Raw genomic sequence first — 16,337 nt, forward strand, 5'->3', positions numbered from 1 at the left:
AATGATAAAAACAGAAAACTGATACCTGCAAAATGCTGTCATAGATCTTTCCTTCTGTTATTGATGCCTTGTACAGAGACTCCCGAAAGATTGGGGAGAACTCATTGACATCATCCACCTGGATGTGAACTACAGCTCTGGATGTAAGAAAAAGTAGAAGACAGAAGATGCTGGTATGAGGGATTACACACTAGGTAAAATATGTAATTAATGTGGAGCTGAAATGGGTAAATAGGAAGACTAAGGCTAAGGAAAAAGCACAGATTCATCCCCTGAATGTTTTGCAAAGCTGGGTTGTTGTTGTTCAAGCTTCAAATTTTTCTCGCACCTGCTTTTCCTCTCCCTACATTCAACTCTGAATTCACAATATCATCAGCTGGAAGGTTAACGCAGCTCTCAGATAACATTTGTGCACTAAAGTATATAAATGAAGCAATAACGCAGATGTATCATGAAGTTTTCTTCACCGGTGACCTTTGCTGCCAGCAACTCCCACCGTATCTGAGCAAGCACATCTGGCTAATTAATGACATTAGCTTAATGAGGCCTATTTAGAATGTCACGCCATGATAATGTGACACACACAGACACACACAGGGTACAGTCTGTGTCATTCATCTCCCACTAAAGAAATTCATCACAGATCCCTGAGCTGATAAATTTCTCTCCATTTCTCGCTCTTCTCCCATAAGCGGTGTCTTATTTTAGCTGCTTGGTGCTTCTGACTGGAGAACCAGAGGGTTTGATTTGCTGCTGTCCATGCCAGTCTGCCTGTCTGTCAATCTAATTCACATAGCACCGCTACACAGTTTACAGACAGACATTATATTGACAAAGCATTAGGAGGACATATCTTCAGACATATCTGCAACAGCTGTGACTGCTAGAGTATAAAGGACTGAGAGACAATAACAACAGAAGAAAGGAACTAGGAGAAGAAAGACTCAATCTCATTATCACAGTTATTCTTTTTTGTAACTCGCAGTGTAATTTATGAAGGAATTTATAAACAAAGCTAAACCTACAGGAGCCTTTTTACTTGCATATTACACTTTTAGAACAAAATAAAGATTCAAATGAATGCAAAGCCACAGACATTGCATAAACACAGTACTGTGGCAAAGTACTGAGTCACCCCTCATTTTATTTTAAATATTTCATTTCCAAGGAGCCAGACTTGCTTGGAACATTTAAAAGTGGACTTAAGTTTTTCAAAGTTTCTCGACATACTTTGGCTACTCTTTTTACAGTTATCAGTCCAGACCTTTTTTCGGTCCATTTTTAGAGGAATGTAAATTTTAAACTGTATAAATGATTTTATAATTTCTTTAGTTGAATCTATAAAAAATGACACAGGCATAAAATATTATTTTTTGCACTAGCAAGGTCATTCCCAAAGAGCTATAAGCAATAAGCAGTCTGGAAAGCATCTGATTGTCAACGGCTTCATTTTTTAACATGACAACGATCCCAGACACTCTGAACACAACAAAAGGAAGCCAACATCCAAGGAAGAGCTTTGACTGTCCTTCAAGAAGCCTGGAGAATTATTACTAAAAGTTATTTTAAGAAATTGCAAGAAGGTTTCCCTAAGAGAGTTCATGCTGCGTCGAAAGATGGTTAACCAAATACTGACTTTCAAACTTATTAAGTTTGTACAAACTCTGTTTTTAGTCCTATATGCACTTATTTCCCATTACTACCACCACTGTTATCATTATTATTATTATTATTATTATTATTGTTACCACCTAAGAAATATAAAGAAATCAGGGGTGGCTCAAAACATTTGCACAGTTTGCATTTATGACAACGACTTTGCTGGAGATGTTTTTCTGTTTTTTAAACACTGGCATTGTTTTGTTGTGTTTGCTTCCCAGAAGTTAATGTGACTCACTTGAGCAGCTGCCTTTGCAACTCTGACATGTATATTTTGAAGATAACATCTATTATTTGTAAGACGTTGTTTTGTCCACCCCCTATAAATCAGCTATAGTTGCAGCTACACAAATGAGTCACACTGAGATAAATAATAACAGGCAGCGCCGTATGTGACAGTTTTAATACTACATTTTCATAAGAGAGTTTTCAGAAAATATACAGAATTTCACAAAAGCACAAATAAACAAGACACTTCCTGAAATGTTTGGCGCACTATAAAAAAGAATCTTTAACATAATGACGTTTTATTGATTAAAGCTAAATCGAATGCAGACACATGAACAGTCGCAGCTTGACTTACTTGTGGGATTTCTTCCAGTTTGCACCACTTGGGCCGGCCCCACAGTCATAGGCCTGGATAATAAAGGTGTACTCTTTCTGGCTCTCACAGTCCACAGGGCTACTGGCTCTCAGCACTCCTTCTCCTGATGTGCGATTCAACACCACGGCCTCAAATGGAGCATCATCGCCATTGATCTTAAAGGCACAAATCTCCCCTAAGAGGAACAGAAATGAGGAAATGTTACATTTAAAAGGATTACACAGTCAGAAGTAGTGAGTATTTGTTTTGTTTTTGTTTTTTGAAGTGCAAAGACACTGGTTTTTAGATAGTTTCGAGTAGGAGCTAGGTGGCTAATAAAAACCTTCTTTTTGATCTTTCTTTTTAAAAAATAGACACAAAGATGAAGAAGACAAAGGCAACACAGAGTCAACATCTGCGCAGCATGTGGTTCATCAGTGGACAGACACTGATGGGTACTTAACATGAAAGCAGTCAGCACAACTATCAGACCTACAAGCAATTTAAGTCCACATTATGTGAATAAACAACAACAAAAAAAGAAAGCTTTGGGAAATATTTCTTCTCTCCTCATTCATTTAATTTTCTTTCATGACACTGTTGGTAAAAATCTTATTATTTTGCTTTGTTTGTTTCTGCCTTTTTTTCCTCCCAGCCATTTTCTCAAACACAGCAGTAGCCACCCAACAGCTCAGATAGTTAAAGATGAATCAAACTGCGGGTAATGAAGCAAAACTAACAATAGACACTGCTGGCATTTTTCTTTACAGATTGGCTATCACTTCACATTTCAGTCCATTTCTGGACACAGGAATCTTTGTCAGCATGAGCAGCTCACAAAATCACACTGCGGAGCTCCCGGGGTGTAGTTAAGAGAAAAAATAATTTCTGATTTGTGTCGAGCTGCGCCACCTCAACAAAGGAGTGAATTTGTCCTGTCTGCAAAGTGTTTACACCACACTCTGGCAGTGTATTGTGTTGTGTGTTTGTGACTCTAGACTCGTCTGCGGCATTCATCCCCCGGCACAAGTGTTCATTTCAGGGATTTGGGAAATCTTTTTTGCAGAGGCAATGAAAAGCTGGTGTGCTCTGACCCTGTGCTGGCTGATATCTCAGAACAGAGTGGGACATAGAGGAAATGCCACTAACAAACACAAAGACAAAGCTCCCTGTCATCGCTGGCTTCTCTCCACTTTAGCTCCTCTCCACTCTCATGCACACAGATCCTTTTAACCTGATTCAACTTTGCAAATCTGCTTTAGGGTGAAGCCAAACATAGTCCTCTTCAAAGTTTGATCCCTTATGAATTTTCAAGATGCCCAGCCCCTGAATTGTCCTCCTTTTAAATTTTGTAGAAATGACAAGTTTCTCAATATCACAGTGGGACACAATTTGCATTTGTAGAAAGACAATATTTGAAAAAGGGAAATAAGCATGCCGGTACATGCACAGACAGGCCTATAGTCTCAGATATGCCCAGATAGGGTGATTTTAATACAGTGCTGACTTAGTGGTAGAAGAAGGAAAAGGTACTTCCACTTAACAGCTTGGAGGTTGGATAGAACTACATTTTTCGCTCCATCTGTTTTGACCAATGCGTTTTTTTGGATTACATTTTAAACGAGAACCAAACAGAGCTTAATAACGAAGCAAGGAAAGAACGAGAGCGCGAGATCGAGGGAAGAGGAGGAATAAGATGTGTCAATGTATATGTTAATGATAATAACAGAGATTTCAAGCAGATTCCTACTTTCTCTGCAAGTACTTTGCGCACACACACACACACACACCCATCCATGCAAGCCTAATAATGTGCATGCATATATAGATTTTCTTTCCCGCCACTTAGTTTGTTCCTCATCAGCAGAGGGAATGCTATAATTTCAACCTTCTGCCGTGCATGGATGAAATGAAGCCCAATCTTTTGGCGTGCACACCATGAGCGAAAAAGGGTCGGTTTTCAAAGTAAATATCCAAATGCATAGATTTTTGCTTCAGGGAGCTGGCCCGTCGCCACGGAAGAGAGGAAAATTCAAGAGTCAGCAAAAAATGGCTCGATAATAACAATCATCTAAAATAGATGGTACTCCACTGCATGCTTCAGCGGCATAAACTGCATCGACACAAAATGTCAAGCTGTCGGGGAACATGTATTTCTTGGGATGTTAAATTGCCAAAATAATGGAAAGGGACAGTAAGGATACATTTAATGAGAAAATGATTCCCTGCAAGCTAACACGTTGTCACAAGGAGCCAAAACAAATTTGCGCATTCCCGCTGCAAATTGCATGACTTGACAGAGCATTTCATTTCTTTTAACTTTCATTTCTATAGTTTGGACTGCTCACACTTTCTGTTCAATCTTCATTTTAACCACATCAAACGCAGCTTGTTTAAAAGAAGAATTTAACTTTAGGTCCAAATGGCTAAATCAGCTCTTTCTGCTCCTCCTCCCAGATCGTCATCACTGTATCATCTCAATGGCCCATCATAAAACTTGCTTGACCTAAAAAGTTTTTCCAGAATGTATTTTTGAATCTTTTTGAATGTCTTATAGTCTCTACTTCCTCCACTTCATGTACTGAGTTTGTAAAGTTTCTAAATTAAATTTGTGCACTAAATGTTTTTCAGATAAGTCTGTTTGTTGCATAGTTTTCTGATTATCACTTGTAAAGTGATAATGTGATAGTCTATATGATAACTAAACACTGCTAAACAAAGTTCCTCTGTGTATGTGTGTGTGTGTGTGTGTGTGTGTGCCACAGATATAGACTTACCGAGAAACTTTGTGTATTTGTTTGAGCCTTTATTCATAAGAAAAGTTGAGAGAGATAGCAGGGGAATCAGATATAACAAATGGTTCAACCGACTGAGATTCGTTTACAGACTGTTGTGTTGTCGGCTGCTCCCTTTAGGGGTCACCACAGTAGATCATCTGCCTCCACTTCACTCTATCCCTAGCATCCTCCTCTGTCACATTAACCCTCTGCCCCTGCATCATTCCCTACATCTATGAACCTCCTCTGAGGTCTTCCTCTTTGCCTACAGCCTGGACTCTGCATCCTTTGTGCAGTATATCCACTATCCCTCCTCTGCACATGTCCAAACCATCTCACCCATGCCTCTCTAGCTTTTTCTCCAAACCGCTCAACCTGAGCTCTCCCTCTGATGTGCTCATTACTAATCTTGTCTCTTCTCGTCGCTGCTAATGAAAATCTTCATATCTTCAGCTCTGTCACCTCCAGTCTTTTTGTCAGTGCCACTATTTGCAAACCATACATCACAAAAGGTCTGTATTAAAAAACATGTTACACCACTCTTTAAAAACTAGGAATTAGAGACAGTGCCACTTAATAGAAAACAAAATCCAGATTAATGAAACAAGAACTCTTGAGCGCCTAAAAAGAAGGCAGCTGAACTTTGGATTATCCCCTAAAATATCTAGGTTTCTCCATCAGTTGTTTAACCCTCTCAGGCTTAAATTAAACTTTTTGTTGCTAATGCACAACCAAGTCCTGCAGTGGTACTTCTGAGTAAAAAGCCTCATAAAATATGTATGTGGGGTAATCAGGTTGTTAGTTTTTAACTGTTGCAAATCGGCAACGCTTGCCTCGAGAGGGTTAAGAATTGAAGATCTAAAACCTTTCTTCTTTGCCTTCTTTTTAACCACTCACCATGAACTGGATGATTGATAACCCACATGGATGTTAATGAAACGAGAACATTAGGTGCTATAAAAGCACTCACAGGTTTTACCGGACTCCTCTGTTATGACCCCGTGGCTCATAATGGCTCTGCTTAATTAAAACAGCACTGTGAAAATAACATCCCACAACAGGGAGAAAAAAGCTTTTTGAAGTTTTTTTTACTGCTTTTTAAAAGTCCATCCATTCATCCATCTTCATCCGCTTTATCCGGGACCGGGTCGCGGGGGCAGCAGCCTAAGCAAAGAGGCCCAGACCTCCCTCTCCCCAGCCACCTCCTCCAGCTTATCCGGGGGAATACCAAGGCGTTCCCAGGCCAGCCAAGAGATATAATCTCTCCAGCGTGTCCTGGGTCTGCCCCGGGGCCTTTTTAAAAGTCAGCAAACTTTTTTTTTAGTGTTTTTTTAAGAAATCAGATGTGATCGGTGACTGCATACATGCAGCTAAATGACAGTTCGTTTTGATACATTAATTAATTAACGGGGCTTCAAAATTTAAGCAACAGTGGAACAGTTGTAACATGTCAGATGTGAATGACTTACTACAGAAGTGACTGTTACTAAGTACTTTAAATACACGCAGCAATCAGGATCTACGAACACTGACGCTTAAACGTGAAATCTACAGCAAAACATTCAAGAAATGCAATTTAAATTTCTTTCTTCTCTTCCTTTTCATGTCATTTTTCATTTCAGAAAATAAATAATAGACAATAAACAAGTAAAAAACAACAATTACCCTTTATACATAAAGGGTTATCTAATCACAAAGTGACGATGTTATTTCATAATAACATTAATTTCAAGTAAATCAAATTTTGATGTATTTCTTACTGAACACATTTTTTAAGTAAAACATTTAAGTGTAATAAAAGTGCTGCATAACTTCAGATCATCTCTGGCAGTATTCCCTAAAATTATCCCAGTAACAGAAATACAGTGTTTTTTTCATTATTTATTATCATAGGTTTTTGAAAAAGAAATACTCCTCTTAATTCATAATTGCTTGTTCTCAGCTGGAACAAATCCTGGACATCTGGAGGTAATTGATGGCTTTGTACTTAATACATAATCAGCATAATTTTAAATCTTTTAATTCAGCAAATTTCTACGTATTCAGCAGTTTGGTTTAGTGGCATCATAATAGTTTGTTCTGCACACTCTTCTGCTTTTTTTTTTGCAATACAATATTGAGTTGGTGATCGTTTTATATGCATTTCCATATACCTTCAAACCATAGGTCATAGGTTTCATCTGGAAGCTTGTAGAAAATTCACATTCTGACACCCAAAGACAGCACGCAAACAATCGTCACCTCTCTGTTGAAAACATCTTTAGGTTCATAACGCAATGCACACAGGATTATGAAAAATTCAAGTAGTGACTTCTAAAGTACTGAAAGCCTTATATGAACCCACTTTCTCAGTCAAGCCTCAACAGAGAAACAGAAAATTCAATCATGTTAATTCCTTTTCTTAATCAAATACTGTTGTGACTCCATCTGGTGTGTCTGTGCACATTTGTCTGACTCTGTGCAGAGCGGGAAACACAAAAGCTTTACTGTGACAGTGTGTGTGTGTGTGTATGTGTGGTAGGAAGCTGTAAGACCCTGATTAAAGAGGGTTTCTAAGCAGAGTATCAGGCGGTTTTAAGCCTCGATTCCTTCACTCTCTTGCCTTCAGCACTGATCTCACGGTCACCCTTGCCCCTCAAGTTTAATTAATGGATGGATTACACTTTATCCCACTACTGGCCCACAGATAAACTCTAACACTACACTCAGTCAGACCTGTGTGTGTAACTGAGTAGTGTTACAGTCCTCACGCCTCCTTATGCACCCAATGCTCTGCAAATATTCTATGAATTAAGTACAAACATGCTGCCCAATATGCACAGTGTGCGCCAAAAAACACCCACTGAATAAAATCAGAAATCATTTTGAATGCTTTATTCAGTGTCAGATTTTAATGGGACTTGGTTTTTCCTTCGCTATGAGGGTTTTTTTCTCATGCAGAAAGATAAGAGCTTGAGCTGTGTGCCTTTGGTCAGGTATCCGGTAGCAGTTTGCAAATAATAGAAATGCACTGAGAAAAGGGGATTTATGTTTCTGTTAAATTAGGAACTTCGTAGCCTGCAGTCTAGCAAGGTCACCGGATCCTTGGTAACTGTGGATTTTTACAACATTTGTGAATTTCATTGTAGTTATAAATTAGTTCATGAAGACAGAGCTTGCTCTGAATCACACATGGATGATTGTATAGTGACTGAGCAAACAATGTGCTATAAGTCTTCTGTCACCATAAGCTGTGAACTGTTTAAGATGTTCCAACTAGTTTGCCAGCTTCAGACTTACCAACTGTACTTTTAAGGACATTATTTTAGCCACTAATGCTCCATCTGTACTCAGCAATTCAAAGCTATACAGTCTAATGCAGTCCAGTAAATACTAGATGAGACAGAGCTCTGTATCTACACACACACACATTAGTTTTATTGGAAATACATATCGAAGTGATTCAATATAGATGCAGTAGTTGAACATTATAAAGAGCTCTCCTCTCCAGCTACTTTTATTTTACTGTTGTTGTTTTGAGAGAGTAGGGTTGGAAGAGCAAAATGCAAAAGAGAGAAAGAGGATGATGAAGGTTCATGGCCTTATAATAAGCCTTTCCCTGCTGGCATTAAGAGGATTGTCTCCGAAGGTTTTGGTGAAGACACAGAGAGGACACCGAGCACCTGGCAGTGAATGGGAGGCGATGTTATCAATATTAGTAGTGGTTCTTTTGTCACTGCATTTTATAGAGATTTTTAGGTCCTCAGTCCAAGGTTTATTCCACTACTTCAGACTAAAAGACCACACTGCTAGAAGAAAGGCTTACTAATTAGAAAGTAACCAAGGCTTGTTAAGTAAGCTTAGTATTCAATTCACAAGCCTCCATTGGTTGGTATAGTGAATGAAAGCATCTCTTTACATATACTGCAAACAAGGACAATTGGGAAAATAAATCAAGAAGAGTTCTTACCTCTTTAAAACTGAGCTAAAATTACTTCTGAAATGTCTTCTAATGCAAACGCACCAGAATCGATTTTCTCATCTCACTCTCCTCCAGAAAATTCTGCAATAAATAGTCCCACTTTAAGGAGATAACAATCTCAATGCTATAAATTCTTTAGAGCCTGTTTGGCACGCTGAAATGCAGTAAAAAGCTCGGTATTCACACAATGTGCAGTTTGTCTCTGTGTATGGGTGAATCTATTTGCCACTTTAACTCTAAGTCAGTTAAAGAAAGACATGCAGGAGTAATTCATCAGAGTCTCCTTTAGATAGCCGGCCACTTCCTAATTGCATTTGGGAGATTGTCGCACCATCCACTTGACCTCAGGGTGACAAAGTAAAAGCTTACACAAATGGGACGCACACACGCAAATGCACAAGCACACACACATTTAGGTTATCTATTCACCCAGGACTGCTGATGCCTTAGACAACACAATATAGGAATGGGGAGAATTCATTATCAAAGACAATACACATTCATTCTGCTAGGGGCTTTGGAGGTCTGTGATGCAATTAGTGTTTATTGGAAACTGAAGTTGTGGGATTGGAATTCACCAGATGAACTGTTGCTGTCAGTGAAGATGCAGCTGTGACTTTAATGCTGAAGAGGAGAGCATTTTGGCCTAAGTGCCTAAAACCATTAACCGCTGAATGAGGCACAGTCTCAAACACCTGGATAACTGTGATAGAAAGATGATAGTTTGAGTACTATATGCTTCAGCCGCGTGCTTTTACAGCAAACTTGTTCAGTAAAGATGGGTAGATTAAAAAAAAGTTGAATTACATCAATAGCATAAGAATAGAAGAGGTCAGAGAAGTGGATTAAAAAGTGAGGCAGAGCGGGCAGAGACCCTGTAGGGGAGATGGAGGCGGGAGGAAGTATACAGAGAAATACCAGTGTGTGAGATAACTAAAGCAGGTATAAATAACACTACCAACCTCTTGAGTATCTCATCATGGTTCTACTCCTCCTCCTCCTCGCCACCTTCTCCTCCCCATGCTTCATCTCCCTTCCGTTGCAGTAGCTTTCACAGCGGTAAGCAGTTATTTAGCTCTTAACATCAGCACTCAGATGCACCACTCAGCCTTGCCCTCCTTCACCCCTGACACACCTCACACACACTCATGTGTCTACACTCTCACTCACCCTCATCACCTCCTCCTCTGCACCTCAGTCAGCTGCTGTTTAATATAGGTCACCAGCTAACAATTTAATAGCTTCCTGCTCTTTCACTGATCACACACGCAGCAGCTTATATTTAAACACGCTCCTGGCCAGGATCATGCTGCTTTACAGTCATAATAATATATGACATTTTTTAAAGATCACTTATCAATTTCAGGGTTACAGGGGCATTGGAGTCTATCCCAGCTGTCACAGGGCATCCCTCTTCACGCTGTTTGTCTCCGGGTTGGAACACAAAAACAGTGCAACACCGATCAATTTAAACCATAAATCCATTCAGATTCTCTCTTTTTCTATCCTAACACTTTCAAAAGGCTCCAATTAAGCCTCACTAGACAGGTTTACAACTTAAAAAGCACTCATGTCAACTCTCAAGATTTTCTTTGAAAGCTTTGATAAATTAAACCTAAATTGTTGGTCAAAGGTAGAAAAATGCATATTTTTATGTCAGCCAAATTTATTTTAGTTAAACAGATCTATTCTGAATTAGGACAACAGCTGAGCATCTACAGCTTTGCAAGCTTAAAGAGTTATGGATGAAATCTAGTCATGTGAAAAAAAAAAAAGGTTTGCATGTAGTACTGTTAAAACTTAAGTGCCCCCTCCATCATTGTAGAAACATCTGTAGCAACAATGCTTTAATGAATGTAATTGTGTGTGAAACGATCAACCTCTCACATTGTTGTGAAGGAATTTTGGCCCACTGTTCTTCAGTCAATTGAGGTTTGCGGGCATTCATTAATGCAGAGCTCTCTTAAGGACAGACGGCATCACATCTTCCTGGCCGACTTAATCACCGAAAGGTGTCCAGGCAATGCGGCTATAAAACAAGCCCAAATCATCATCGCTCCATCGCCAAGTTTGAGAGTTGGTGTGAGGTTCTTGTGCTTGTTGGGCTTCTTCAAACATGGTGCTATCCATTATGGTCAAACAGCTCCACTTCGGTCTCATCTGTCGGACGTGCCTGACTTTAAGGTGAATTTGTTTGGACGTCCACTCCTGGGAGGACTGCGGCATTGTGCTAACACACACCTGACCAGTTCATCAAACTGTGAAAAATTCTGCTATTACAGCGGTGCTCACACTTGCTGACGATCAATTAATCAAGTGTAACGGATTAACAGCACCTGGCTGTGCTTACCCTCTTAATGGCTTTGGAAGCAATAAGGGTGTATTTGATTCTTCACAGGACTATGTAGGCATCACAAAACCTGCTGCAACTCACCCTGATGAGGCTATATCTGTACCAAAATTCACTGCTACCCTTTCAATATTTGCTAAGACATTTCAAATGTCAGTAGTAGCAGAGACAGTGAGTCAGCCTCTGGCTGAATATGATGCATTAATTGACAGACAGAAACTCGACTGACCAACATCCGAATAGGCAGGTCCATGTTGCTATCGTATGTCAAATCATTCAAGCATTTTCTTCCCCTTATATTAGAAGCAGATAAAAGTAATATCTTCTTTTTCTGTTTTATAATTATAAAAGATTATTATAAATCTGCAGGAGACAGGAAACACTCATTAAAAAGAACCAATTCCCCGAAGCCTACCTGCTCTCCTATTAACCTTTTTGTACTGAACATCATCTGTTCATTATCTTTTCAACCAAATCACACCTCTTATGAGTGACGTTCAAATCACTGTGCTTCTGTTTCTTTGTGCATTTTTTGACACCCTTCTGCTGGGCTGCAGGCAGGCTAGTTGTGAGATAATTACAGATTTCCAGGTACAGCAGGGAGTTTCCATAAGCCTCTGAGCTGTAAATGTCACTGTGGCTCTGACTATGACCTCCGTCAGCTCAGCGGCACACTGAGAAGAGAAGGACATGGCTCAGTAGCTTAGACACACTGACACAGATGCTCTCACAAACCTCCTATCATGAACGGATTTCATGACTGTTAAATCACATTTTCATCGTCTCTGTGACTATAAACACATCACTAAAAGCATGTATCGGAAAAGTTTAATTACGTGCTCCATACAGTCACCCCCAGTATGCAAACAGCTGACTTTGTTCAATAAATGCATGTTTGACATAATTTATTTATTCAGAGGTCACATGCTACTCAGTGGCCAGGGCCTATGTTAGATCTGTAACTATTAAAGCTAAAAGACAGAGAAATTTAGGAACAAGAATTCCTTCTGCTACTTGCCAGCCTTTTCCAGGACTATTTAGTCTAAATGCTGGACACTTTGATTCACTTTGATCCCTGCTATTCATTGGACGTCAGTCTAGCTCAAGTTGACGCAAGTTGTATAAAGAGCTTTGAGTGCTCAGAGTAAAGCACTATATAAGAACCAGAACATTGGTACACATGACACAAATCCATGGTACATGCAATAATTTATGCTTGTCTGCTGCAGCTAATAATTAACTTTTCTCTGGCCTTTGTGCTATCATCTTTCTTAAATGTAAGACAAGTGCATAACTGTCAAAGCCAGTTTAAAAACTGAACTGATGTTGAGATCCAGGAACTCTCAAAATAAGGCCTGCTCTCTCACTAAAAAGATAAAGATGCACTGTACAACCCCAGGCAGCCTGTGCTGTTATTTACAGAAGTTTAAGACTGGTTGTGCCCTGCCTTCACTATTTGGTTGAGGTAGGCTCCAGCCTCTAATCCTGAACTAGATGGATTCAATTCAATTCAATTCAATTTTATTTATATAGCGCCAAATCACAACAAAAGTCGCCTCAAGGCGCTTCATAGATACAGAGAAAAACCCAACAATCATATGACCCCCTATGAGCAAGCACTTTGGCGACAGTGGGAAGGAAAAACTCCCTTTTAACAGGAAGAAACCTCCAGCAGAACCAGGCCCAGGGAGGGGCGGGGCCATCTGCTGCGACCGGTTGGGGTGAGAGAAGGAAGACAGGATGAAAGACATGCTGTGGAAGAGAGACAGAGGTTAATAACAGATATGATTCAATGCAGAGAGGTCTGTTAATACATAGTGAGTGAGAAAGGTGACTGGAAAGGAAAAACTCAATGCATCATGGGAATCCTCCGGCAGCCTACGTCTATTGCAACATAACTAAGGGAGGATTCAGGGTCACCTGGTCCAGCCCTAACTATATGCTTTAGCAAAAGGGAAAGTTTTAAGCCTAATCTTGAAAGTAGAGATAGTGTCTGTCTCCCGAATCCAAACTGGAAGCTGGTTCCACAGAAGAGGGGCCTGAAAACTGAAGGCTCTCCCTCCCATTCTACTTTTAAATACTCTAGGAACAACAAGTAGGCCTGCAGAGCGAGAGTGAAGTGCTCTAATAGGGTGATATGGTACTACAAGGTCCTTATGATAAGATGGGGCCTGATTATTTAAGGCCTTGTATGTGAGGAGCAGGATTTTGAATTCAATTCTGGATTTAACAGGAAGCCAATGAAGGGAAGCCAAAACAGGAGAAATATGCTCTCTCTTTCTAGTCCCTGTCAGTACTCTTGCTGCAGCGTTTTGGATTAACTGAAGGCTTTTCAGCGAGTTTTTAGGACATCCTGATAATAATGAATTACAGTCGTCCAGCCTGGAAGTAATAAATGCATGAACTAGTTTTTCAGCATCACTCTGATACAGGATATTTCTAATTTTAGAGATGTTGCGCAAATGGAAGAAAGCAGTCTTACATATTTGTTTAATATGTGCGTTGAAGGACATGTCCTGGTCAAAAATGACACCAAGGTTCCTCACAGCGTTACTGGAGGCCAAGGTAATGCCATCCAGAGTAAGAATCTGCTTAGATACCATATTTCTAAGATTTTCAGGGCCGAGTACAATAACCTCAGTTTTATCTGAATTAAGAAGCAGAAAGTTAGCGGCCATCCAGGTCTTTATGTCTTTAAGACATTCCTGCAGTTCAACTAATTGCTTCCAATGGATGGATTTTGGGCAACCTACAGTAGTACTTACTGAGCACTGTTTAGATGCCACAGCATGCATGAGTATTGTTCCTGATCATGTCCATCATCTTATGATCATATCTTCTTATGGCTGCTTCCAACACGCTAGCACACCATGTCACAAAGCTTAAATCCTCTCAAAACGGTTTCTCGAGCTTGACATTAAGCTTACTGTACTCTTATGACCTCCCAGATCTCAATCCTATACAGCATCTTTGGAATGTGGAGAAATTGGAGAGTCACATCATGGACGTGCAGTCGACAAATCTGCAGCTTTCATATGAGTATGGCCCGAAATCAACAAGTACCTTGTTGAATCTGTGCTACAAAGAATACGGCTGTTCTTTAGGCAGGAGGGAGTCCAGTCCAGTATTATAAAGGTATAACTAATGAAGCTGCCGGTGAGAATATATTAAGTAAGACCTACTAAAAGCATATTTTAATATGCAAGAGCATTTATTAAATTATCCTATCAGGCCTCTATGATGAAAGGGTAAATGAACAGCTGTCTTTATTCCTTCATTTAAAGGCTCTTTCTACCACTGGCAGGTCCATTATTAACCATCCTTTGAATTGTGGTTTTTATCTTCACTACAAATAAAGGCTTATCTTTTTTACTAGATGTTTGTTTTGTTTTTTAAAACATTTTTGGGGGCATTTTTACATTTAGTGGATAGTGGAGTGGTAAAGATATACAGAAAAGTGGGGAGGGATGAGGGGAAAGAAACCCAGCAAAAGGTTGCAGGTCAGACTTAAACTCGTGTGGTCATCTGCAAAACCCACTGAGCTATCACATAGCGTACACTTATGTTCTGTTTCCTGTTTACTATCCAAATGCCTGTAGAGCTGCTGAATCTGAACACAGTTTTACACAAACAGAAGGTTTTACTCGTCGGCTTTTGCAATCTGTGAACAGACTGCACCATGGAAAACAAAGCAGATAGATTTATCCATTTCATTTGTTTCTCTGTTTAATCTCCCCAGGCACTCTGTCTTCCTCCTATTTGGTGCGAACAGATACATAATCATTTTACACATTATGTTATAGATGTTTAACTATAGAACGCGTTAAAGCAAACATAACATCAATGAAATCTGACAGGTGCCAATTGAGATCCACAGGAGACCTTTTGCATGCTAATACACACTTATTAAAATGACATCACTGAACCATCAGTCAGGCGGGCCAGCAGGGGGGTCGCCTGTGGGGCGAGACTGCACGTAGCATTCATCAGGATGGTAAATTCAGAGAAAACATCTCAAGAGAAGGTAATGAGCAGTGTAGTTCTGATATGCTGCAGAGGTTAAGATAACCTAATCTGTCAACTTTCATTGATCTCTGCATGCTGCGTATGTTAGTTGTAAAAGACAGCAGGCAATAGCTCATGCATGCGCTGCTGTCATGTTTGATCATTTGGCAGTTCCTCAGCTGAAGTAAATGTAAAAGTGTCTTTTTGTTTTTAGAGAGAACAGCTCCATTCATTTATACAGCCATAAATCACAGTGTGAAACTGGAACAGCAGTAACAATAGATTTGAGTTTTTCATAACTGTCATATCTGTTTTGTCTATTGTGAATACTGTAACAGCATTTAATTAGCTAGACAGAAACACAATTTTCTTTTAAAGGAAAATAATGCATACGCACAAAGCACATAAATGCACATCCTGCTTGTGGAACAGAGTTTGATCGGTGGCGTGTTAAAAGAGTCAACATCCCAGTTGGTTTACTTTGTTCTCTGCGACTGTTGAATAAGTGTTTTTTACATAACATTTTAATCATGATGTAAAGCATTAGCATAGAAAATACTATCAATTCCATACGATAGACTAGCATTTAATAGTTTAGTAGCTTGAACAGTTTGTTACTTTGTTATAGATAGACAGATAGATGTAGAAATAGAAGGATATAGATAGATATAGATACAGAGATATGACTTCCATCCATATTTTGCCGTTGAATGACTACCCACTAACACATTTAGTGATGTCTCACTAATTAGATTTTATATGAAATTTCGTCCATTATGCCAAAATCATCATATATAACACCCAACGCGCACGCACTGCGAGTTGACAGATTCATCACCTCACATCGACAGCCCCACTCGTGATAGTTAAATGACAAGAAAAGGTCAGCAAAAGGTCTTAGAAGGGCAGGAACGGGTTGATATTAGATTGTCTTCATCCTTTTGTGCCATGGGAGGAGGAGGAACCTCCTTATTCCCATCCGTCCTCTTTTTTCATTTTGGC

At 39.6% G+C, this 16,337-nt stretch overlaps 1 protein-coding gene across 1 annotated transcript in view; it reads right to left on the reverse strand.

Moving 5' to 3' along the window:
• The window catches only part of LOC102198559 (calsyntenin-2-like), a 147,972-nt gene that overhangs the window by 42,672 nt on the left and 88,963 nt on the right, over positions 1 to 16,337 (reverse strand). Inside the window, exons 3-4 of the mRNA XM_005721087.1 lie at positions 2,243 to 2,438; positions 26 to 137 (exon numbers count right to left, since the gene is read on the reverse strand). Coding sequence (XP_005721144.1) covers positions 26 to 137; positions 2,243 to 2,438 — 308 coding nt within the window. The remainder of the gene's footprint in view (positions 1 to 25; positions 138 to 2,242; positions 2,439 to 16,337) is intronic.

The sequence above is a fragment of the Pundamilia nyererei genome, unplaced genomic scaffold (genome assembly GCF_000239375.1).
Source record: "Pundamilia nyererei isolate P.nyererei 1_Seehausen unplaced genomic scaffold, PunNye1.0 scaffold00004, whole genome shotgun sequence".
NCBI lineage: Eukaryota > Metazoa > Chordata > Actinopteri > Cichliformes > Cichlidae > Pundamilia > Pundamilia nyererei.